Below are 25,752 nucleotides of genomic sequence, written 5' to 3'. Positions count from 1 at the left end.
ATTGCCCCCTCATTTAGCCGGAGAGTTTGTGCCAGGATTGTAAACACCCCTAGACCACCAGTCTCCACCCCCTCCCACTTAGGCCTTTCCCCGTCAAGTTTCTTCTTATAACTAGAAATACTCAATCAAGAATAGTTATTAGGAGGTGAATGACATCCTTGGCCCCACCCTCTTGGTACTGATTGAAGAAGTACAGATTTTTTCTGATCCTGTGGGCCTTTTCCTAGCACTCAGCAGCATAATGGTGCCCCCATGAAGCCCAGTGATTAACAACGGAGTAGATCATTACTGAGGCATGTGCCCACCTAATAGCAATAATAGCAGAAATAGTGACCGACATCCCCACAACTGTAGAGATGAGACAGAATATACAAATACGTAGAAAACAATTACTTAGGGATCCCTGACTTCATTGATGTAGCTACTCCCCGGGTGCCTTTGTAGATGGGTTTCCTGAGCTATGTGTCAGAAAGAGTTAATCACCAGGTGACTAACCCCCTGGGGCTCGACTTCCCTGAAGTTATCTTGACTGGTCCACCCAGAGCAGATACACGAGTCTTTTATTGGGCCCATCACTGGGTTTAGACTCAGGGCCTTTCCAGCTTGGGTGGAACCTGCCTCAGTTTACATATGCCGTGCTGGCACAGCCTTGGAGGCAAGCCTCCTTGTGGAAGAGTTCTTTAATGAAGAAATATGTAAGTGAATGATTATAGTAAAAATTATGTGAGTTAATGTAGAAATGAGAGTAAGAAAGGGGATGGAAAGACTTTGAAAAGTCCCCAGCTAAAATCCCTTCTATGAGGGATAGAAATCCTTTTATGATCCTTTACCAATCACCTTTAACTCTAGTGACATCCCTCACTTGATTACCTCCGATTTATCCTGTGTATGTCTTACTTCTACATGTTGTCTTTTTCATTAGAACGTTAAGTTCCCTGAAAACAAAGACTATCCTTTTCCCTTCTTTATATCTCCAGCACTCCATATGGTGCCTGGCACCTAGAAGGTGCTTAATAGATACTGATTGACAGACTAGAAAGTTGATTTTCATAGTGGTTTGTGTTAGCCATGGATTTTATAAGAATGTGAGCACTCTGAGGGCCGAAGAGGCTTTTATGTTTTTCTTTGTCTCCCACCAGTGACTGTCACACACACAGAAGCTACATAATTTGTTGAATGAATAAATTATTATTAGAGAAGATCGATTTTTTAAAAAAGTATTCCTGTATATATGGGGGATGTATGGGTAGATGAGGAGGATTAGTAAATAGATTGACTTATTACTGTGGGTGGGGCTGTGCTGGAGATTATAGATGGAGAAAGGAATTTGGAAAGGTGTAAGGGAGAGATGTGGAGGGGCAGCTAGTTGATAAAAACCCTCAAAGTCTAGGCTTGAATAATTTAGATTTAGTTTATGTTACATTTGATATGAACCATACATAGTTTAACATAATTTAAAGTTTAGCCTGGTTTAATGGAAAGAATATTTGGGGTCAGAAGACCTGGGTTAGAGTCCTAGCTTAACTACTTACTAGTTATAGTGATCTTGGCAGAGAAGCAGGGTACAAATATTGAGAGCACTGGACTTAGGAGTCAGAAAGCTTAGGTTCGAATCCTACCTACAACTGGCAGCGTATCCATGAGCAAGTCACATACCTTCTATGGGCCTCAGTCTCATCTGAAAATGAGGGGATTGGATTAAATGAGTTCTTGGGGATCCTCTTCCAGCTCTAAATCTGTGATTTTAGATACTCTTTAAGGCACCTTCCAATGCTGACATTATATGATTCCACAATTTACTTAACTAATTTGTGCCTCAGTTTCCTCATTTGTAAAATGGGAGCAATGCTCTTTATTCTTGCCCCATAGGGCAGTTGTGGGGATCAAATTCAATAATACACATGCATACATACATATATCACTTTGTGTGTGCGTATGTATAAAATTTAGTTGGATATGTATTAGCTTTATCTCCCAAAACTAGAGTGTAAAACACTTGAGGGATGGGGTCCTTGTCTTCTTCTCCTTCCTTCCCTTGTATCTATTGCATTACCGCAATAATATTCTTATTCTTTGATATGATAGGAGGTAGTCAAGGGAGGATAGTGAATTCTTTTGTCCCAATAATTCTCAGAATCTACCTACTAAATTATGGTGGGGGTCATGATCTGGAGTGAGGCAGACAAGGAAATCACAGCTCTTGAAATATCAAAGAGGAAATCTGAGCATTTTAACGATAGGCGGGAAGGAAGAGAGTAGGAGGTTAAAACACACTAGAGCCAGAGAGCAGATAAGTGAAGATTCTTATGAGGTGAATAAGAGATGGAAGGCAGAGCCCAGACATAGCCATCCACGTGAGTTAACTTTTGAGAGGAGGAAGGGCATCTCAAAGTAGGGAAGGAAGACGGGTTCTGGAGAGAGTGGTGATGCTGCTTCTGCCAAATGTTCTTAACCTTCTCCGTGAAATAAAACAGATCATTAGAGGTCATCAGCTGTAAGCTGTAATCGAGGCTCAGAACTTGAGCAGAAAGAAGGTTTCAAATAGCTGATTTGGGGAGTGAGCCAAGGAGTCAATAAAAGCAGCCATGGTAGTCCTGTCAGTCTATGGCTAAAACAGATTGTAATTGGAGCGGGTCAGGTCTGCCCTGTGCATTGTAGCCTTAACAGTGTTTTATGCAGCACTGGTACCTCTCACTAGAGACAGAGCCTGGGGCTGATCTTCAGCCCAGGACTGGGAGTCAGGTGATCTGGATTCTAATCCTACCACTTAGCTGCTCAACCTATCATTCCAGCCTCACTGGACATTACACCCCTTCCCTTACTCTGCAGTCTGGACAAACTGACCTGCTCTATCCTCACTCAAGATGTGACTTCATATTCCATCTCCCGTTTGCATTCCTTTTCGATGGCCTTCCCACGTGCCTAGAATGCACTGCCTCCTTCCCATCACGTCCCTCTCTTCCTATAAAATGCCCCTCATAGCGGGCAGCTAGGTGGAGCAGTGGATAGAGCACCGGCCCTGGACTCAGGAGGACCTGACTTCAAATCTGGCCTCAGACACATAACACTTACTAGCTGTGTGACCCTGGGCAAGTCACTTAACCCCCATTGCCTATCCCAAAATAAATAAAATAAAACGCCCCTCATGCACTATCTTCCACATGAAGCGTTTCTTGTGCCCCAGTCCCTTCCTCGTATTTAGTTACTTTGTGTGCGTGTGTTTACTTATTGCACCTGGTATGGTGCCTGTTAAGTAGTAAGTGCTTAATAAATACTTAATAAATGACATCAAGCAAATCACTTAAATTCTCTGTCTCCCAGTTATACAAACATTTAGGTGTAAGAAAATTTAGGACAGCACTGACTAAAGAGGAATGTTTATTCTACCTTGTAAGGTTGTTATGTGTACCAAAAGATTGTGAAAGTGCTTAGAAAATTTAAATATATTCATCAGTCCCTGGGGCATAGGACTCCGAGGCCCTAAAGGGAACAGTGCTCCTAGGAGTTTACCTTGGAATCTAGAGCCGGCCAGAAGACTATATGTGTGGGTTAAGCAGATGATCAATGGTCTGTTTGTCTAAAGCTGGGGGGTGGAAATCAAGAAATGGAAAGTGTGTGGGCTGAGAGGAGGTTGTGGTCTCTCTCAGAAGAGGTAATACTTTTTAATTTAACATCCTTCCCCAATCCTCAAAGTTGCCACCCAGCCCGACTTTAAGCCATGCCCTCCTTTCTCCCCCACCTTCCAACTTGGAGAGACTTTGTAAACAAACAAGATAGGTAGTAGGATCCGAATACAAACTGTTCTGCCTCGGACAATCAATTAACAAGCATTTATTAAGTATTTACTTACCTTGTGTTAGGCACTGAGAAACCAGAGAAACCAAAAACGGCCGGTTTCCTTCAAAAACGTATATGTTCTAGTGAAGATAGCATCAATGACAGTGAGTTGAACTGCATCTGGATTGGTAAACGAGAAAGAGAAGCAGCTATGTAATTTCCAAGATGAACCTTTTATTGTCTGATCATAATATATTTTACATCCTTTTCTAAATCACGAGACAGCTAGGTGGTGAAGTGGATAGAGTGCCAGGCCTGGAGTCAGAAAGACTTGTCTGAGATCAAATCTGGCCTCAGACACTCTCTGTTACCCTGGGCAAGTCATTTCCCCATTTGCCTCAGTTTCCTCATCTGTCAAATGACCTGGAGAAAGAAATGGCAAACTACTCCACTATCTCTGCCAAGAAAACCCCAAATGGTGACAGAGTCAGACACGATTCAACAAACCTCTGCCTCGTTTTTCCCTTTCAGGAATGGGAAAGTCTTTATTAGCTGTAGTAGCCAAGGGGACGAAGAGACCACTAGCACAAAGAATAAGACCAACATTGTAAACACTTAAACTGACTTGTTGTTCAGTCATTTCAGTTGTGACCCCATTTGGGGTTTTCTTGGCAAAGATACTGGGGTGGTTTGCCATTTCCTTCTCCAGCTCATTTGACAGATGAGGAAACTGAGGCAAACAGGGTTAAGTGACTTGCCCAGGGCCACACAGCTAGTAAGTGTCTGAAGTTGGATTTGAATTCAGGAAGATGAGTCTTCCTGACTCCAGGCCTGGCCCTCTATCCACTGCACCACCTAACTGCCCCATCCACTAACTAGCTTCCTAATAAAGAACAAGGCACTTTACCTTCCCTCTGAGGCTCAGCTGAAGGGATTAGACCAGATGATTAAGGCTCTTTCCAGCTCTAAAATTATTTTGGGCTACAGCAGCTCATGAGGACCATTTATTAAGGCAAGGAGGGGTTGCATTCAGGATTGGTGGAGGAAGCACTCACACTGGTGAAATCACAGCTTTGAAGGAAGGAGGAGGGAGTGGTGTTCTGGAATATTTCCTAAGTATGTGAAAGTTCTGTGGTTTTATCAGAATGGGGAACCACAACCTATTTATGATTTAATACAGTTCTTTTAGCAGCTGGATGATGCCCATGTGATTCCTTTCTCAGAAAGATGTTTTTAAATAATTGAAGGAAAAGTGAAATTTCAGTTAAAGATTACTGAAAATAACAATGCATTTTTTTTCTCCATTCAAGTTCACAGACTCCCGGAAATCTTATGGTTCTTTAGGCCCCATTTTAAGAATTCTTGGATTAGGGCAGCTAGGTGGCACAGTGTATAGAGCTCTGGCGTTGGAGTCAGGAGGACCAGAGTTCAAATCCAGCCTCAGACATATAACACTTACTAGCTGTGTGACTGGGCAAGTCACTTAACCCCAATTGCCTCACAGAAATAAAATTAAAAAAAAAAAAAGAATTCCTGGTTTAGTAGAGTCAGTCCTAAGGAGTTGTCTGAGGCACTTAAAGATAAAGGGACTTCGCCAAAATCCCGAAATTAGTGCAAGTATTTGAACTCAGGTCTGTCTGACTCCAAACCTAGCAGTCTACAGAACTCTATAGTCTGCCTCATGCCTTCCAGAATATTATGTGCTGAGATTTATGTAAAAAATGGAATTTACATTAATTAGTGAAGCTATATCCCAAGTATTCCATCAAATTGGCTCTATTAGGAACAGAGCTAGTGTGTTAATTTTTCAAAATTTGTGATACTTACAATAGCTAACATTTACATAGCACATAAAGATTTGCAAAGCAATTTACCAGTATTGTCTCATTTACTCCTCAAAACACCCCTGGAGATTGGGGCTATCATTATCTCATTTTTACAGATGAGTTAACTGAGGCAAGCAGGCACTAAGTGACTTACTCAGGGTCATACAGCTAGCTAGTAAGAATCTCAGGTAGGATTTGAACTTCGACTCCAGGCCTGGCATTCTATCCACTGTGCCACCTAGCTACTTCTAAGGTATATTCATCCATGTTCATTGTTGATGTGTTACATGGGAGAAGGTGTCTTAACAGGAAGTGACTTGGGTTCAAATTCTCCCATTGCCACTTACCACCTGTGTGATTTTGACCAAATCATTCTGGGCCACAGTTTCCTCAGCTGAAAAAGAAAGGTGTTGAGCTAGGTCTGAGGTTCTATCTAGTCCTAAGTCTATGGTGCTAATGAATGCACCATGGTCATATTCTTTACCCTGGAGCTCAGAATTTCTTTATATAAAGGTGCTATCCTTTTCCCCATAGCACTTGTTGAAGACGCTCTTATTTCTTACTGCTCCCAACATGAGCCCCTGTCTATTGTAGTCGGTCATGTTCTTCTTGTGTCCCTATGGCGATGCCATCCTCATAAGCACCTATGTGGATCTACTGAGATGATTCCTTCTACCTGGACAGCCTCTACCATTCAAAGTTCCACATTCTCTTTAAGACACCTCTTTAATTCTACCTCCTCTATTAAAAATTCTTGTATTATTTTCCATTTGTTCCTCATTCAAGTATGTTTTTCTTTGTTGCATGAGCAATGAGGAGACATATGGTGGGTGTGATCATTCTGTAACATATAACTAAATGAAAGATTTCCAAGAAGACATGAAAAACATGTCGTGAGGGAAATGTATAATAGGAAGAAAAGATGGGCTGGCCTTGTGGTGAGGGTGAAGGATAACAGAGCAAGAGCCCTCCACTGATATCCTCAAGAAGTCAGGAGAAAGCAAGGAAGGCTCCCCCCCATCCCTACCCCTTGGTAAACTTATGGGAAGACATGGACGTGGTGGACAGACATGGATGGGTTTTGGTTTCCCTCATTAGAGGGAGCATCCAGATCAATGGATGGAAAGAAAACTGACCCTAGACCTGGAGTTTTAAACTTTTTTTTTTGTGGTATGGGCCCTTTTAGTAGTCTAATGAAACCCTAAGGACCCCTTCCCAGAATAATGTCTCTAAATGCAGGAAATAAAATACATAGGATTACAAAGGGAATGAATTATGAAATAGAATTATCAAAATATTTTTTAAAAACATGGATCCTAGGTTAAGAACTCCTGCTCTAGATTCAGAGAATCTGGGTTCAAATGTTACCTTTGATACCTACTATCACCTATGGGCAGGCAATTTCATTTCCCTGGGACTAAGGTTTTCTCATCTTTACAGTTTGACTGTATAACCTGTGATATCCGTTGAAATTCCAATCCCATGAAATCTCAGATCCGTTTGAGTATATTTCAGGTGGTTTTTAAGTGGTGTTTCTTTGAAGTCAAAGAGACCATGTCCATTCATTTGACCTTTTTACAATGCTTAGCCACATAGGCACTTATATGATGTACTCTTTTCTTTTGCCACTAGAATAGTAAGGTCTAGATGTGTCTGAACCTTTCTGTCTCTGTCTCTCTCTCCCCCACTTGAGAGAAGGAGCCTCCCCCAAGACACTCCCACCAGGCACACACTGCCTGCCCCACCTCAAAACATACAATACATTTAGGTGATAAAAGAGATAAAAGTTTGTGAAGAATAGCTTGGACCTGTTGCCTTATTAAATCTTGGACCAGAGTACTGTCCAGAGTATGGTGTGGGAAGGTCCTGCCACCAGCAAAATGCTGCACCTGTTGGCTTGTTTTAGGTTACAGAGCAGTAGTATGTGGGGGAAATGGGAAAGAGATGGGATTAAAAGTAGCTTAATTTGTATGTAATCAAGAATAGAAATAAATCTTTTCCCTGATTTAGGACAAACTGGGAAAGGAGTCTAACCTAGAGATCTGCTGTCTTCACCAGCTATTGAGAATCACTGAGAAGTGTGTTGCTGTCCTTATTAATCTTCAGCCCACTTACAAGATGGCCTTCTACCAAATCTTTTACAGAAAGTAGAAGAGCAGGGAAGTTGGTGGAGGTAAATGTGAGAAGGAAATAAAGAAGGTCCCTGTTAGAAGATATTGACCATACAGGTATTTATCTTGGTTGTCCCAGGTCCTGCTTCCGGACTTAAGTTCTTTAAGGGTTTAGGCTGGTCCCAGCACCTTAGCCAGCCATTGTTCTCTCACCATTGTGTTTTTTTCCTGGTGCTTGAGGAAGCATTGACTTGAGTAGGTGAATGTGAGAGCAATCCGAACTCTTAACTAAGTACTTAACTAAGTATGGCAGCCATTTCAGTAAGGCAGACTTTTGAGTCCTTCCTTTCCTTCCTTCCTTTCCTTCCTTCCTTTCCTTCCTTCCTTCCTTCCCTGTCTTCTGTTTTTATCCTACTACCCCTACCCCAACCCATGATTACTTTCCATTCCAGCCAAACTAGGCTATACATTATTCCTCATTCTGAACCTGCCCTATCTCCTTGTCTTTGCCTGTAGTGTCCCCCATATGTACGGAATGGACTCCTTCCCGCCACCATCTCCACTTTTTAAAATCCCTCCTTTCAGGATCCAAATCAAGTACCCTCACCATGAAGACTTCCTTGATCCCTGTCCCCAGCTAAAAATGACCTATTTCTCTTTACATTTATCGTAAGACTTTGTACAGACCTACACCTTTTATTCATTCCTTTTTGTAGTAGTTACATTTATATATCCTGACCTTTCCCATCTCTTATTAGGTTGTTAGCTGCTTAAGGACCTGCCTCGGTTATTTACTAACTATGTGCTCCTGAGAGAATCAACCCTATCTCTCTGCCTCAGTTTCCTTATTTATAAAATTGGGATAATAATAGCACCTACCTCACATAGGGTTGATGTACAGCTCAAATGACATAATAGATATAAAATGCTTTGTAAACGTTATAGGGTGTTATATTTGTTAGCTGTTGCTTCATCTTTATACCCCTAAATGCCCAAATACAGTTCTTTGTAATAATAAAGGCTCAAATTGACCTTGTGTCCTAAAGTCCACAACTCAAGCGTCTTCTCTTTTTCCTTACAGTAATAATAATGACAGTACTAGAGCGATGGCATCCAACTCAAACAGAAACAAGGGCCACTAAGCTGTATAGAAGGAGCTGCATATTGACATAGAAAACCACATATTAAAATTATTTATATTCTATTGCATTTTTATTAATTTTGTTCAATATTTCCCAATTGCATTTTTGCATTGCAGATGTTTGACACCTCTGTACTAGAAAATCAAAGAAGCTTAGAGGTTGTTTGTTCCAAACCTATTCCTTTACAATGTCCCCAATACCTAGACTTCCCTGGGAGATCCTCTGTGATGTCTGTCTACCACAACAGCCCATTCTACTTTCAGGCAGTGCTGATCATTAAGATGATTTTCTTCATATCGTGTCAGTCCAAAATTTCCCTTCTTATAACTTCCACTCATTGCTCCTAATTCTGCTCTCTGCTAAGTCCTATGACAGCTCTTCAAATACCTGAAGGCAGTTTATGATGTCTCCTGTCATCTTATTTCTTATTTTCTTTTCTTTTTTTTCTTTTGGCAGTTGGGGTTAAGTGACTTGCCTAAGGTCACACAGCTAGTAAGTGTCTGAGGCCGGATTTGAACTCAGGTCCTCCTGACCCCAGGGCTGGTGCTCTATCTACTGTGCCACCTAGCTGCCCCCCTGCCCCCATATGGCCTTATTTCAAGTAACCTCACTATGCTGGGTGCCTCCTTTTGAGGCACTGTAGCTTGTCAATAATTGTCACTTGGTTCTCCTAATATAAGTCATCTCCCAACTAATCAGGCTCTCCCCTCAAAATGGGGCTGGGATTTTGGTTTCAACCTAGGCTGACCTTCAGCCTGTCTCTCTTTCACTCCACTTTTCTTAGCTGTAGTAAGCTCACTTCCACACTACAACTCATCTCTTGCTAACACTTGGTTGCTGACATAGAAGGGCAAAGTTGGGTGCCTAGAAGGCCGTGGTTGGTCATGGTTGATGTGGGAGGTGGGTGAAGATAAGCTAAGTATTCTTGACTTACCTCCCAGCACTGCACACTGAGACAAACAGACAGCTGGACAGTGGTGACTACTGATGGGTTTGGGCCAATGAATCAATAAGCTTGACATGATATGTAGTCTCCAAATCAATCCTCCTTCGATAGGTGAATAGAAAGATGGACACACAGTTGAACAAACAGAGCCATTGGCTTTGCAACATTTGCATCTTTATCTCTATTTTACAAACTGAGAAACCAAGGCACAAAAAGATTCATCTACTTACCTTAGATCACAGAGAAAAAATTATAAAAAGCACTAAAAACTGTCTTCAACCCTCAGTTGTCATTAGTACCACTAAGTTATGCTGTTGTCAGATGTGAAATTCAGTTCAAAGAAGCATTTATTGGGAAAATTATTAACCATCTACTATATATCTAGCACTATGCAGGGTGTGAGGAGGAATAAAAAGTAGATATAAAAGAAATAATATGCCTCAATTAACATTATCTCTTTTTTGGTTGGTTGGTTTGTTTTTGGCTCAGCAGTGGGATTAAGTGACTTGCCCAGGGTCACACAACTCGTGAGTATTATGTCTCTGAAGCCAGATTTGAACTCAGATCCTCCTGACTCCAAGGCCGGTGCGTCATCCACTGCGCCACCTAGCTGCCCCCTTTTCTGAAACAGTACAAATACATTTGATGGTTAAGTAATAGGGTAATCAATCAATAAGCATTTATTAAGCACTTACTGTGTGCCAGACTCTGTGCTAAGCTCTGGGAATACAAATACAAACAGAAAGAAAGACAGTTCCTACCCTCAGGAAGCTTACGCTCTAATGAGAGGTCAATACTAGTACCCACGAGGGGAGGACATGATAGAGAAATTCCAGAGCCAAGAGTGAAGGCAAGAGGAATAAAGACATGGCTTGCCTGGCCATTTTCCTTAAAATGGAGGTTCTGGGAAGAACCAGCCAATCAGAAGAAGAAGCCATAGGGGCAGACAGTACTTCCAGTGTGAGAAGTCCAGGGGCAGAGTGAACTTCCAAGGTAGAGAAAGTCCAGAGAGTCAGAATTCAGGTACTGGATATGTACAGAAAGAGCAAAAAACAATTCCTGCCCTCAAGAAGCTTGCATCTTAGCAGAAGAGGAAGAGAGAAGATAACATATAAGTATGAATCCAGACACACAATATAAATACAGAGTAGGGGTTGAGGAGTGGGAACCAGGAAAGGCTTCCTAGAGGACGTGGTACTTGACTTGAATCTTAAATGAAGCTAGAGGAAGGCAGGTAGGTGGTGCAGTGGATAGAGCACCGGCCCGGGAGTCAGGAGGACCAGAGGTAAAATTTATCCTCAGACACTTACTAGCTATGTGACCCTGGGCCAGTCACTTAACCCTGATTACCTCCAAAAATAAAAAAAGAAAGCCAGAGTAGAAATTATGAAGGAGAACATTCCAGTCATGGGAAACATAGCAATAAAAGATGAAGTATCATTTTTAAGGAAGATCAAATAGACCAGTATGGCTAAATCATAATATACATGGAGGCAGCAGAATGAAAGAAAATTAGAAAGGGTCAGATTGGGAAGAGCTTTAGATGCTAATCAAAGGACTTTATATTTGAATGTGAAGGTAATACAGAACCACTGGAGTTTCATCAAGAGGACATGATATAGCATATGATTAAGTTCCAAAGTGTGTTAGACAGAGGTGGTTTGGTACAGTGGAAAGAACCTTGAACTCCGAGTTAGGAGACCAGAGTTCTGGTCTTGGCCCTGCTGCTCAACATCTATGACCTTGGTCAAGTCATTTCCATTTTTCCAGGTTTCTGTTTCCTCCTCTGTATAATGAAAGAGGTTGAACCATGTGACAACTTCCAGCTCTTGGATCAGGCTTCATGGAGCTGGGACTTTAGCTGGGCTGTGCAGGACGGGCCAAAAATCAGATGGGCAGAGAAGAGGGAAGAGACAACAGTAGTAACAAGCATGAGTAATGCAATGGCTCAGTTACTGGACTGAGAATGTGGCATGTTGTTGGGAAGGGTCAGCGAGAAGACATTTGGCTGGAACATAGCAAGGGACAGAAAGAATGCTGACTTGGTAAAGTAGATTGAGATTAGAGACAGCCTTGAGTGCCAGAGCAAGGAGTTTTCATTTGACCATAGTATGATCCATGTGTGTTCTTGAGCAAGACAGTAATAAGATAAAAGCACTTTAGGGAGAGTAATCTGACTGCAGTATGCGGGGCCAATGGAAGCCGGTAAAACTGAAGGAGGAGTGAGATGGTGAAGGGCCTATACTTGGGAAGAGACAGTGGGAACAGAGAAAAGGAGACAGATTCCAGAAACATTTGGACGGAAACTTGGAGCAGCAAAAACACAGAGGGAAGAAAAACTGGGCCTGGAGGCCTGTGCATATCAGACAGAGGAGTTTTGTTTGCAGACTGCTCTGGGGACAGGTGGGAAGCATTTTGTCTTCAGTCCAAGTTGTAATGAGGCAAAGACTGTCTCAGCAGGGCCCTGTCTTCTTTCTTTTTTCCCTCCTGGGGAAAATGCCATTTGCTTTCCTTGGCACCTCTTGTCCTTGGGACCTGTTGAAGTCAAATATGTGATGCCAGAGGCTAAGAATTTGAGTTCGCTGTTTGTCCAAAGGCTGGTAACTTGGTAAGGATCAAGAGAGGCAAAATATTTAATCAGTGAGGTCATTGGAGGGAAATGAGACTTGATCAATAAAAGTGTTTGCTATTTTCCATGAAGTGTGGCTGACCTCTCAATTGCTTCTTATTGCCCCAAGGTGGGCTGTTTAAAATATAAAGAATAGCATCTTTTTAAAACCACAGAAATTTATTTTAAATCATTTATGTGGTCTATTTCACCTTGGTATTTTACTCAATAGGATTGGTGAAGGTTGGGGGTCATGCTGTCAGATCTGTAGGATAGCTGTCTTTAGGCCAGAGGTTTTCTAACAGATGTTTCTCTTGACCCTCCCCCCTTCAGAAAGAGGTTTAAAATGCATCATTTTCTTGAGGGGTAGGGGAGGAAGAGGATAGGAACATGATTATGTAATTGTGATATATGTATGTCCAACTACTTATATCAACACAAGCTGTCTCAACCACTGCTCCTTATTAAGGGGAGGGGGTCTATTTTAAATGAGCAATGCCAAACGTGAACATTTCAGTTTTGTACAAACTCTAGTACAGTATGTGGTGGTGGAAAAAAACACTAGATATGATAGGCAGAAGACTCAGTTTTTAATAATGGATCTGACACCATTTAGGTGAATCACTTGGTTTTCCTCTTCTGTTAAATAGAGGGATGGGGAAGACATTAGGTAGTGGACTTGATCCCCAAGGTCTCTTTTCAACCAAAAACAACAACAGCCTTTACAACAGCCTTTTAGAAGTGTTCCTTGACCCCTTGTTGAAGGAGGAAGGTATTGGGTTCTCAGTGTTCAGTGGCTTAGTCTGAACTCCTCAGACCATGGTGTGAAGAGTTTGGGACCACTGGAATCTGTCCCTGACTCTGTCCACAAATGCCATAGCATAGAGAGTTGTGACGCGTGCTATAGTAGAAACACCCAGGAAGCAGGTTCTTCAGCTCCTGTGTGAATTGGGAGGAATAGTATACTGAGTTCCAAACTTATAGTGGGGTGGTAGACAGGAGGATGAGGAATCTGTGCTTATAGCATTGGTGGAAGGAAATCAGCACTGCCATTTCCACATTGAAGAAAGGGGGTCATGGGGTATCAGAGAGATGTCAGAGGACTAGTCACGTCCTTTTCTTGGTATGTCTATACATCTGTATGTAGTGAAGGGCAGGAGTTGCTAGTTGTTAGAAGAAGGCTGTAGGAACTCATGAGGGGGCGTTCTTGAACCTCCCCTGCCAGGACCAGCCTTTTGAGCAATCAGCTCCGTTCTGTTGCCTTCGAGGAGAGGAGGCCCTGTGGGGTGTGTGTATGTGGGGGTGGGCTGGGGTAGCTTCAGAGAGGAAGCCTGAATGATAGGATGAGGAGAAAGGACCTTTGTGTACAACAGCCTCATGCTGGCAGGGCAAGTGTGGGGCTTTGTGGCAGCTGCTAGCCTCTGTTTCTAATATTGTAGAACGATAGGAATCCTTGGGCCCCGACACCTGTTAGCTGGAGGTTCTCCTAAGCTGACCTCTCCCTGGGCTGTCACTCTCACATAAATGCGTGCCTTCTTGTGCCAGATCCCGCACTCTATGAATTATTTAAGCATTCTCCCAGGCCTCCCCCTCCCCCTGTAACAAGCTGTCTTCTTCAGATTTGGGGGGGGCAGTGCTTTTCTTTGGAGCAAAGTGTGTTCAGTTGCCATTAGGGAATGGGAGAAGAACAAGGTAGCGCTGGAAAGGGAATTGGGGCTGGCCTCCAAGAAGTGACTGCTCTTGGCAGCCAGCCAGCCAGTAAGTGCGGGGAGACAAGATACCCTGACTGCAGAGGGATGTTGGGGCGGGCAGGAGGAAGGGCCTGGAATAGCTAACCTTTTCCCTTAGGACTGAGGGAAATGAAACGTGAAATGAAATGCTTAATGCTGCCGCAGCTGCTTTCTAACTTTTGCTTTTTTCTTCCTGTATTCTATGAGAGTCGGTTGGGAAAGAGGTGGAGAAGGGGATTCTGGGCCAGTCCCCACAGTCAGCAGCCACCCTTTTGATTTTATGGTCCCCGAGCTAGTGATGCTTTGGATGCCATGGCTCATACTCAGCTAGTGTAATGCCCTTTGTCTCTTCCCTCTTCCCTGTCTCTCCCTCCTCTTCTCCATCCCTCCTGCCTCTGCGGGTTGCGCGTGGCCCCAGCTCTGCCCTGGGGAGGCCCCGTGGAAGTGGAGTCCTCTCTGGCGCACCCTGGTGACCTGTTGCAGCTTCGCTGTCGGCTAAGGGAGGATGTTCAAAGCATCAACTGGCTGCGGGACGGGGTGCAGCTGGTGGAGAGCAACCGTACCCGCATCACGGGGGAGGAGGTAGAGGTGCGGGATGCCGTCCCCTCGGATTCCGGGCTCTACGCCTGTGTGACCAACAGCCCCTCAGGCAGCGACATCACCTACTTCTCCGTCAATGTTTCAGGTTGGTAGCATTGCACCTCCCCACCTCTCCAGTAGCCTCATGGGGAGGTGATGCTCCCCTACTCTTTCATGGTTTCCCGTGCCCCTCCCCACTCTGCTTCGGAGCCGCTGCTCACTAACCTCTGCTGCCCGCCTGCCCACCGCCTGGCTTAGCTCTCAGGTGATGAGAGCCCTAGGGAGAAGACCCAGGGGCCACAAGATCTCCCCTCTCTTCCCTAGAGCATTAGCAGACTGCACCTACACAGTGAGCACCTCCTTGTCACGGCATGCCCAGACCTCCAGGATCTGCTCACTGGACAGCTGACGTCCTTCAGCTTTGGTACACATAGCACAATCACCCCATCTCACGGGAGCTGTATGAGTGACAGTGCAGAGGAACCTGGCCATATGCATTGAGAATACCTGTGACCGTTTTCCTCCTGAGCTGTTGCAGGCAACTGGAGGGCTCTGTGGCATTGGCCTCTTTAAAGACCACAGTTCTGCCATTGTCGAGGTTTGAGAGTGGAATTTTCACCTAAGCAGGGCTCTAGGGGCATGACGAGGACTTCTGTGAAGCATTCGTGAATCGCAGGAATGTAGGCTCGCAGCAGGCATCATTGAAAACATGCTCCTACCTAGGGATCCATGTGTCCTAATATCTCCTCTCAGAAGCACTAGGAGGGGTTGAGAAAGTATCTGACATAAACTTGGATGGTAATTGACAAATGAAACCGACCCCCTGGGTGGGGCTGGAAGGTCTGTTCCTGCTCAGGATGAACTTGTTGGAAAGTGGTACTGTCAGAGGCATTGGTATGAAGCAGGGTTTTTTTGTTAAAGAAAGGCAGGTCCCTGGCTCCAGGGAAGGGTACTACTTACTTAACTGTGTTGTCACAGTGGTCTTAGTATAAGCAATCCCAAAAGGGATTCAGGCTCTCTGGCAGCCACTGCTATGTCCCAGGCTAAGATTGGAGAGGAGGAGAGAGGTTGATGTACACCACCATGTTCATTAAAAGGCAGTAGCTGTAGCCTGTGTAACTGATGATGGTGAGATTTTCTGGACAGATTTAGGATGGAGGCAGGGACAGGGCATGGGATGAATTTGAGTGAGGGGGTGGGAGTGGGCGTGTAACTATTAAACAGTTGCTATTACGTTACATTGGAAGTTAGTCCGTGAGGGTAAGTGGCTTTTGGGGGTCATCTATATTTATGTCAAATAGGGAGGGCTACTCCCTAGACAACTGTGGAGTTGTTATTAGTACTAGTATGGTTTAGAGAACCTGGGACACACCCTTCTTCCTTGGAAATAACTCCAAATGCTTCTTCCTCTTCCTTCACAGATGCTCTACCTTCCTCAGAAGATGATGATGATGATGATGACTCCTCATCAGAGGAGAAAGAGTCAGATAACACTAAGCCAAACCGTACGCGTGAGACACTGTTTCCTACCTTATTACCTGTGGGGGGCTTGGGGCAGGTCTGGGTGTGGAGATGGGAAGGGTTAGAGAGTTGTACCTTCAGATTGGGAGTCTCCATAGCCTCTGTGGAAAGGCTGGAGGGTACTAAGTCCTTCAAAAGCGCACAGTTAGTTATCTAGACACATGGCAGGTAAGGGTGGTGGGCTTCAATGGTACATGGCTGTAAAATAATTCCATGAATGATCCATCTGGGAATAGTTCACTTGGGGCTAAGTGGGCAGTGCCAGTCACTTTTCCCAGATAGTGTGCCTGGCATCAGGGTCATTCCTGGGAGATGTGTCACACAGCACTGACCCAATACTCCTGTTTTCTGGTCTGGCTGATTCCCTTCTACTTCTTTTGGTTCACCCTTGGCCTTGGCAGCCGTGGCTCCATACTGGACATCACCAGAAAAGATGGAAAAGAAATTGCACGCGGTACCAGCAGCTAAAACAGTGAAGTTCAAATGCCCTTCAAATGGCACCCCTAATCCCACTCTGCGTTGGCTGAAGAATGGCAAAGAATTCAAACCTGACCATCGGATTGGGGGCTACAAGGTGTGGCTATGTGGGGGGTTATTGGGAAGATGAATAGGGGACGCAGGGACAAGAGCTGAAAAGGGGACTACTGAGACAGCCAACAAGCCTTTATTAAGGGCCTACTATGTGCCAGGCCCTATGCTAAGTGCTACGGATCCAAAGAAAGGCAAAAGACAATCCTTGCTCTCAAAGAGTAAAGAATTCAGTAACTAACAGAGGAGACAACATGAAAACAACTATGTACAGACAAGATAGATGCAGGATAAACTGGAGAGAGATCACAGGAAAAAGGCTTCTTGTAAAAGGTGAGGTTTTAGCTGGGACTTGAAGGAAGCCCGGAAAGCTGGGAAATGGAGATGAGGAAGAAGAGAATTATAGAGAGGGGGGACCATCTTTTGCAAGGAATAGCAGGAGACTCAGTGTCACTAGATCACAGGGTCTATGGAGGGCAGTAAGATGTAAGACAATTGGAAAGACAGGAATGGACCAGGTGAGGAAGAGCTGTTAAAGCCAAACAGAGGACTTCATATTTGATTCCAGAGGTGAGAGGGAAGCACTGTTGTTTAGAGAATGGAATGGGGGGCGGGGCAAGGGGCAGGGGAACATAGTCAGACCTTGGCTTTGGGAAGATCATTTTTACAGCTGGACTGGAGTGGAGAGAGAGGGAAACCGACCAGAAGCCTATTGCAATAGTCTAGGCATGAGTGATGAGGACCAGCACCTGGCTGGTGACACTTCCAGGGGAGAGAAGGGATCACACAAGAGAGATTAGAAGTGGAGGCATTAGCTCTTTACAGCTGCAGCACAGGGTTCCTACCTACCTTCCAGTAAGGCTCTTCCTGAGGGTAGGAAATACTAACTGGAGCATTTCACTCCTCTCACTGTTGCTTAGGGTGTGTAGAACCCAGAAAACAGGACCCCATTTCAACAAAAACCTTTGTGTCAGGACACAGAAAACATTTGTGCCCCCATCACAACAGTGATTGTTTCTTTGTAGTGGATAGAGAACTGGACTTGGAGTCAGGAAAACTAGCCGTATGACCTGGGGCAAGTCACTTAATCTGTTTGCCTCAGTTTCCTCGTCTGTAAAATAGGGATGATGATAGCACCTACCTCCTAGGGTTGTTGTGAGAAATCACGTTAAATAACATGTAAATCACTTTGCAAACCTTGAAGAACCATATAAATTATTTTTTCCCCTGGGTTAGAGGGAGGAACTATTAATGTAGTGGTTAGTTTCATCCTCTGTGTACGGCCTCTCAGCGGTTCACTCTTACATCCTTTCAGGTCCGCTATGCCACCTGGAGCATCATAATGGACTCAGTGGTGCCATCTGATAAAGGCAACTACACCTGCATCGTAGAGAATGAATATGGCAGCATTAACCACACTTACCAGCTGGATGTTGTGGGTAAGGAGAATAAAAAGAATGAGGGACAGGGTTGTGAACTAGACCCTTTGAGGAAAGGGTCAAGGATTCAGGAGCTTGAGGGAAAGAAGGCTGGAGGTAGAGGGGTGGTTTCCATGTTTATCAAGGCTTATTGTAAGTGACGTGAGGGCAGAGACTGCATCTTCTTCATCTTCCAGGCTCTTCCAGGGTCTAGCAGAGTTTCCTACCCATAGCAGGTTCTCCATGACTATTTAGTGGTGGTGGTAAGCTGTTATTTCTCACTTCCACTGAAGATAGTAAAGGAAGTAAAAGGGATGTAGACATAGGAAATAGATATGTACAGGAAACAATGTGGGGTAGGGGCTTGGGGTGTGAGTCATGGATGGGTTAAGATACTTCCTTGTGAGGGTTTTCTTGATATCAAATTTCCAGAAATGAAACATCCAACAAGCAGGTATTTCAAAGTTTAGGAGTCTTAGAAACTGTGGTTTTCCTGAGGGCTGGTGGGAGTGAGACCTTTTCTGACTCCCTGAATCCTTGAATCAGGAGGCTGTGAAAAGGCTCTCTCTGTTCGTTGCTTTTAAGTTACCCTCTGGGAGTCTGGTAGAGATCAGTGAGTGAGTCAGGAACGATGTCAAAGCTACAACTCTTTTTGCTTTCTTATGAGACTTGAATTGCTTTGAGATATGACTAGTGTTTACCTGCCTCTTTTTCCCCTTCCTCTCTCTAGAGCGGTCACCTCACCGGCCCATCCTGCAGGCTGGATTGCCTGCCAATAAAACAGTGGCTTTGGGCAGCAATGTGGAGTTTATGTGCAAGGTGTACAGTGACCCCCAGCCTCACATCCAGTGGCTAAAGCACATCGAAGTGAATGGGAGTAAGATTGGCCCAGACAACCTGCCATATGTGCAAATTCTAAAGGTAAAACTGGTCCCAGGACTTGGAACCACTTTTCATGGGCATTATGGTCTAGGAAGGAGTCAAGTCCCCTTACTGTTCTTGAGCCCAGATTCCTTTCCCTCTCAGCACCGTCAGTCCTATTTTGGGGATAAAATCCACTTCCCAGGAATTTGCAGTAGGGGAGGTGAGGGAGGGGCAGGACTAAAAGTGGGAGGTGGGCTAGGGAGAGTAACTTTTCTGTGGCTTGAGAGCCAGCCACTCACACGGCATTTTGGTTCCATCTTTAGACTGGGCCTTTGGACAGGGCTTCTCCATGACCTTTCCCTATTCTCCCTTCCACACTGAAGTTACTTTCTGGGAGTTAGGGTTGGAGCAAGCGTGCAGTCAGAAAGAGCATCTACTTCAGGCTAGCAAAATACTACATGTAAATGGTCAACCACAGAAATGCTGTCTCTTCCCTTTGCGCCTAAGTACTGACTTCCTTAGTCCCCATCACATCCCCTTTCCCTTCTCTGCCTCCTCCCCCAACCAGATGCGCTTCACCCCTAAAAATCTGCTTCTCCATTAATCATAGGGAAGAGATTGTCCAAGTTTCCATAATGGATCTTGCAATAGGAAGCCGCCAGAAGTCAAAAACATTCATATTATTATCCTTGAGCTACACGTACCTCATCCTTCTGCAGCCCATCTGTCCTAGGCTTAAGCCTGACCTTGCCATTGGTTCTGAAACTGGTCCTGCATATAAACGGGACTGTGGATGTGCACTTAAGCCATCCATCTCTTTCTGCTGTCCCCTATCCAGTCCCAGAATTTATATAATACCTATAGATATAAATATATACACACATATGTGTATATATCTATATCTATACATACATATGTGTGTATGTATGTACGTAATGGGCAGTTAGATGGCACAGTGGATAGAGTGACAGGCCTGAAGTCAGGAAGACTCATCTTCAGACACTTATTAGCTGTGTGACCCTGGGCAAGTCACTTAGCCCTATTTGCAAGAAATGACAAATCACTCCAGTACCTTTGCCAAGAAAACTCCAAATGGGGTTATAGAGACATGATTGAAAAACACCTGAAATACATACACACATTACACACGTACATTTATACACACATATATGTGCATATAGGAACACACATGTATGCACATATGGAATATAGAATAAAGCAGGAATATCTGATTTGGGGGGTAGCTAGTGTTTCATTTTTGAGGGATTTTTATGTTCATTTTTTTCAGACAGATTCTCTTGATCTTTGAGGGAAACTGATCCTATTGTGTAAAAATTAGAAAAGATGACAAATTTCATTTAATCACCCCTTTCCCTTAGCGCCTCGCACCTGCCTGGCATCCACCCGGGGGCTAAGCATGGCAGTGCGCACATGTCTGCCCAATTGACTGGTATGTAATTGGTTTATTCCAGCATTCGGGGATTAATAGCTCAGATGCGGAAGTGCTGACCCTGTTCAATGTGACAGAGGCCCACAGCGGGGAGTATGTGTGTAAGGTTTCCAATTATATTGGTGAAGCTCGCCAGTCTGCGTGGCTCACTGTCACCAGACCTGTGGCAAAAGGTAACCGGGAGATGGGGCCATCCTATGCCGGGAATTTGTTTGAGGCCCAAGCCACTGGGGCAAATGGAAAAGCCAGCCCCAACCTCTCCCTGTTTTCCTACTGTGTTTCTGGTACCCAGAGCCATGGAAAAATGCCTGGCATGGGCGGCTGGTTTGGTTTGGTGTTATGTTGGTTTCTACTGGTCCTTTTGCCTTATGTGTTGTTCCTTTGCTGTGTGTGTGTGTGTGTGTGTATGCACGTATACATGTGGGTGTATGTGTTCCTGTGTGTGCTTTCTTGGTGTGTTACGAATGACACTAAAAGCAGTGTGGTGTAAAGGAAAGGGCGCTGGACTTGGAAGTCAGAAGATCTGGTTTGGATCCTAGTTTACGAACTGTGACCAGGGGCAAGTCATTTTAAAAAAAACTCACTGAGCCTCAGTTTCCTCATCTGTAAAATGGGTGTGATATATAGCTATGGTACCTACCCCATAGGACTTTCCTGAAGCTCAGATGGCACTTTACTAACCTTAAAAAATTATGATATAAATATCAAGACCAGAGTTTAAGGGACATGCCAGAGGATGAGATCAGGCACTACCATCTCAACCCAGCCTCCGTGAGCTGTCTATGAATCCAGTTACCCTTCTTTCCTAAGGCGTGTGCCTTCTCACCCTGTCTCTCCATTAAACCAAACAGCCTCCTGCCGCCTACCAGGCCCCATTTCTCCATGCCGCCCATTGCCAGCATGCTTGGATGGGCCAGGGGGTGCCAGCATCTGGTGAAGGGTTATAACTAGCCGTCTTCTCCATAGGTCTGCCAGAGTTCTACCTCAGGGTCTCTCTCTCTCTCTCTCTCTCTCTCTCTCTCTCTCTCTCTCTCTATCTCTCTCTATCTCTCTATCTCTCCCTATCTCTCTCTCTCTCTCTCTCTCTCTCTCTCTCTCTCTCTCTATCTCTCTATCTCTCCCTATCTCTCTCTCTCTCTCTCTCTCTCTCTCTCTCTCTATCTCTCTATCTCTCCCTATCTCTCTATCTCTCCCTATCTCTCTCTCTCTCTCTCTCTCTCTCTCTCTCTCTCTCTCTCTCTATCTCTCTATCTCTCCCTATCTCTCTCTCTCTCTCTCTCTATCTCTCTCTATCTCTCTATCTCTCCCTATCTCTCTCTCTCTCTATCTCTCCCTCTCTCTCTCTCTCTCCCTCTCTCTCTCTCTCTCTCTCTCTCTATCTCTCTCTCTCTCCTATCTCTCTCTCTCTCTCTCTCTCTCTCTCTCTCTCTCTCTCTCTCTCTCTCTCCCTCTCTCTCTCTCTCTCTCTCTATCTCTCTCTCTCTCCCTATCTCTCTCTCTCTCTATCTCTCTATCTCTCCCTATCTCTCTCTCTCTCTCTCTCTCTCTCTCTCTCTCTCTCTCTATCTCTCTCTCTCTATCTCTCTCTATCTCTCCCTATCTCTCTCTTCTCTCTCTCTCTCTCTCTCTCTCTCTCTCTCTCTCTCTCTCTCTCTGCCTCTCTCTCTCTCTGTCTCTCTCGATCAGGGCTCACTGCTGCCTGGGATTTTTTTCTGTTTTGCAAAAACAAAATACTGGGGAGCATTTTTCATCTTCCTCTTCTGCCTTCCCTTTTTCTTTCCTTTCCTTCTCCCACCATCTCATTGTCCTGGAGGTCTCATGCTCTGTGCTTGCCCATTTTGCTCCTGTTGTCTCTTTTAGACGGCCGGTGTTAATACCACTGACAAAGAGATGGAAGTGCTTCACTTAAGGAATGTCTCCTTTGAGGACGCGGGGGAGTATACATGCTTGGCGGGTAACTCTATCGGACTCTCCCATCACTCTGCATGGCTGACCGTTCTGGAAGGTATATACTGTACTACTTCTCCTCTCGATGTCCTGCCCCTACCACGGGCACGGGGGGAGCATGCATTGCAGGTCTTGGAGAAGCCTAGAGCCTTAGGAAGACAGAGGAAGGTGGGGGGAGAGGAACGACAATGGAACTAGGCCTTGCACCAGGCCCTGCCTTGGCAGTACCCTACCAACACCACCACCCCTGGCTCTCTCCAGCTGTGAGAATTCAGCCCTCTGCTGAGAGAGGAGCTTTCCTGTTTCTCAAGAGTAAGGAATCTCTTATCCACATATCCACAGCTGGCTCTCTCCTTGGCCAAGACAATGCATGCTTGTACTCTGAATTTAACCTGTGGCTGGATGCCCTTCCAGAATAGACTCCTTCCCTTCTCATGTCTGATACATCCCCCTTCCCCCTACCAAAAAAAAAAAAAAACACCCTTTGGGACTGAGAATCCCTCAGATATGTCCAATTTCCTTTTCCCCCCAAACCTAAGTGGTTTAGAGGAAGAACCACTACATTCCAGGGACATGCTTCTATCCCAATCTTCTCTGCCAGTTCCTATATGCATACCGATTTCAGCGGTCTTAAGCATGACCTCTCTCAGACAGACTGTACCCATTTTCCCTATTTGAGCCAAATGTGACCTGATATTAGACAGGAAGGGAAGGAGCCTATTCAAGGTGGTGGGATGGTTTATGTCCCGGGGAATGGAATCACTGCTGCCTTTGGAAGTCTCTTGCTTTGGGGATTCTCGAGGCTTTTTATTTTTACTGTCATTGCTGCTGCTGCTGCCAACACCTTTATTTCCTTCTATGCTAGTACCACAGGCCCAGCAAAGACTGCTAATACCCACCTAGAAGCAGGGAAGAGTTCGGTGTTTATTGTTGTGACTGTCCTTGTTCTGTCCGTCCTACCTATGTCCCTCCCAATCCATTGTTTCTGTCCCTTGACCTGGAGGAAAAAAAACAAACTCTTCTCCCTGTTATCTGCTTCACTTTGGTGAAAGTTTGTTCCAGGCTCTGTCCTGTTGAACCAAGGCTGGGGATCCTGACTTTCTAGGGGAAAGTTCTCCAAGGGTGTCTATTTCTGTGATGCAATGGTTTATTTGGAGGGGAGGTATAGAGAGGCATGAACCATTGGACAGGGGGTGGGGGGGGTATATAAAAATGCTCCATTGTCTGTGTCCATGCTGAGAAGAGAAAAGAGTTGTTAGACTGACTGAAAATGGTGAAGTGCAGTTTGAGAAGAGTATGGAGAGGGAAAAGCATGACCTTCCCACCTCTCCTCCTTTGGTTGTGGGAGATGGGAGTTTTGAAGTGGACCACAGGCAAGGGTGGGGGGAATCCTTTCCAGAACATTTTCTAGAGTTTATTTTTAAGTCTACATACATGAGTTTGGCCATAAGTTGAGGATGTAAACATTTTTTATTTTGGTTTGATGTAACATAAAGGTAATAGTATATAGTAGGGATGAAAGATGGGGGATTAGATCTATATTCAGCAGCAGAGCCAAGACATGTGCCTGTGTCCTTTTCCCTTCCCCTTCTGTTTCCTGAAGGACAGTGGTAGGCAAACAGGGCAGCTGAGCTTGGAGTGGTTCCCCCTCCCTGGGTGTGGGGCATGGAGCACAAAGCAGTTATATCCATGATGATAGTCTTTGGGGAGTCTCACAAGTTGGGTGGCGCCTAATCTATTAGTGACTGGGGCCAGGGTCTGACCAGCCTCCATTCTGCTCTATAAGCCCCCCTGGGGGGTGAAGGGAAATAGGGAAGGGTCATTTTTTTCTTATGGAGTTGGGGCCCTAGGAGGCTGGTACCCCCCAGTGCCTGCTGACACCCTGTTCACACCGACTCAGCCCTGGAGGAGAGACCAGCAGTGATGACTTCGCCTCTATATCTGGAGATCATCATCTATTGCACGGGGGCTTTCCTCATCTCCTGCATGGTGGGGTCTGTCATCATCTACAAGATGAAGAGTGGTACCAAAAAGAGCGACTTCCACAGCCAAATGGCTGTGCACAAGCTGGCCAAGAGCATCCCCCTGCGCAGACAGGTAACAGAAAGTAGATGGGGGGTTCACATTCTCTCCCGCCTGTACCCAGCACCCTCTCAGTTTCCTCCATCACTTCCTGAATCCTCTAATCCTGTGCCCTAAACTTACCATTTCCTAGTTTTGCCTCCCTACTTGTGAGGCCAAGTCAACTAAGCTTTTAGAGTTAAAACTCTCTCCCCGAGGAGATGCAGCTTCTCTACCCACTGCTTTCCCCACTAATTTCCCTTCCAAAGCCCCAACTCCAAGCCTTTGATTCAGCTGAATTGGGTGGATTAAGTGTTGTCTGGGCCTGGGCATACAGATCAGTGAGTCCATGATGACTCTGAAGGTCACCTCTAAAAGGGTTCCCAGTTGTGTATGTGGAAGACCCCATCAGGGACAAGTCCCGAGGTGCGAGTATGCAAGCATGCAACCCAAGATCTTTTTCTCATTTACAAAAATTTTATGGGAATTTTATAGGAGAAGTCTGAAAGGGAAGGCTTTTGAACTGGGTTATAACTCTGGGAAGAAGAAATGTTTTAAGGGTTAGGACTCTCTCATTTGGGCCAAAAGGCTATTTACAGGGACTAAGTCCCCTCCTGAGGTATAAAGGCACAATTGCTATTAAGCTAATAGAATAGACTGGTATAAAATCTTATAACTGTAAGGGATCTTAGAGATTACTGAAACCCTAACTCTTCATTCTAGATAAGAACCTGAGCTCATAGAGGTTAAATAATTTGTACAAGGTCACCCTGCTAGTCTGGAGAAGCTCTAGGTATAAATTTGGAGTCCCAGGACTCTTTCCCACTCTCCTATGCCACCTTAGAGATGGATAACAGGTAGACAAAATACTGATGAGAAATTCTGGCTCTAAGTAGGAAATAACTTCTTCATCCTCCACATGCAGAACTATCCAGCCTCTTATCCCCTTTCTACTTCCTATAAGGGTAACCCCACTCTTTTTTATAGGTGTCTGCTGATTCCAGTGCCTCCATGAACTCAGGAGTCTTGCTGGTTCGGCCTTCACGCCTCTCTTCCAGTGGGACCCCTATGCTAGCAGGTGTCTCTGAGTACGAACTTCCTGAAGATCCCCGCTGGGAACTGCCCCGGGACAGGTAATCCTCCATCCTTAACTTCTTATAAAGGTTCCTTGGTCCCTTCTCCTAGGACTTACTTCAGAAGGTTAAAAAAAAAATGTCCACAGGAAGTTTTCTCTATTCATTGCT

At 44.9% G+C, this 25,752-nt stretch overlaps 2 protein-coding genes across 14 annotated transcripts in view; one reads left to right on the top strand and one right to left on the bottom strand.

Moving 5' to 3' along the window:
* The window catches only part of FGFR1 (fibroblast growth factor receptor 1), a 70,008-nt gene that overhangs the window by 38,066 nt on the left and 6,190 nt on the right, over window positions 1-25,752 (top strand). For 3 of the 10 annotated variants that reach the window (XM_078149576.1, XM_078149575.1, XM_078149582.1), the window contains exons 3-10: window positions 14,559-14,825; window positions 16,141-16,230; window positions 16,642-16,814; window positions 18,084-18,207; window positions 18,917-19,107; window positions 22,361-22,505; window positions 24,348-24,551; window positions 25,497-25,641. In XM_078149576.1, coding sequence (XP_078005702.1) covers window positions 14,559-14,825; window positions 16,141-16,230; window positions 16,642-16,814; window positions 18,084-18,207; window positions 18,917-19,107; window positions 22,361-22,505; window positions 24,348-24,551; window positions 25,497-25,641 — 1,339 coding nt within the window. Of the gene's footprint in view, window positions 1-14,558; window positions 14,826-16,140; window positions 16,231-16,641; window positions 16,815-18,083; window positions 18,208-18,916; window positions 19,108-22,360; window positions 22,506-24,347; window positions 24,552-25,495; window positions 25,642-25,752 lie in introns of all 10 variants that reach the window. The other 7 variants (XM_078149577.1, XM_078149583.1, XM_078149578.1 and 4 more) reach the window with 6 other exon arrangements.
* LETM2 (leucine zipper and EF-hand containing transmembrane protein 2) overlaps window positions 23,899-25,752 on the bottom strand; it is a 40,592-nt gene continuing 38,738 nt past the window's right edge. For all 4 annotated transcript variants that reach the window (XR_013484589.1, XR_013484591.1, XR_013484590.1 and 1 more), the window contains one exon: window positions 23,899-24,532. The gene's annotated coding sequence lies outside the window, so the exon portion shown is untranslated. The remainder of the gene's footprint in view (window positions 24,533-25,752) is intronic.

Source organism: Phascolarctos cinereus, unplaced genomic scaffold, assembly GCF_003287225.1.
Source record: "Phascolarctos cinereus isolate Bilbo 61053 unplaced genomic scaffold, phaCin_HiC Scaffold_2;HRSCAF=192, whole genome shotgun sequence".
In the NCBI taxonomy this organism is placed as follows: Eukaryota; Metazoa; Chordata; class Mammalia; order Diprotodontia; family Phascolarctidae; genus Phascolarctos; species Phascolarctos cinereus.
This window is presented reverse-complemented; position numbering and strand designations above follow the sequence as displayed.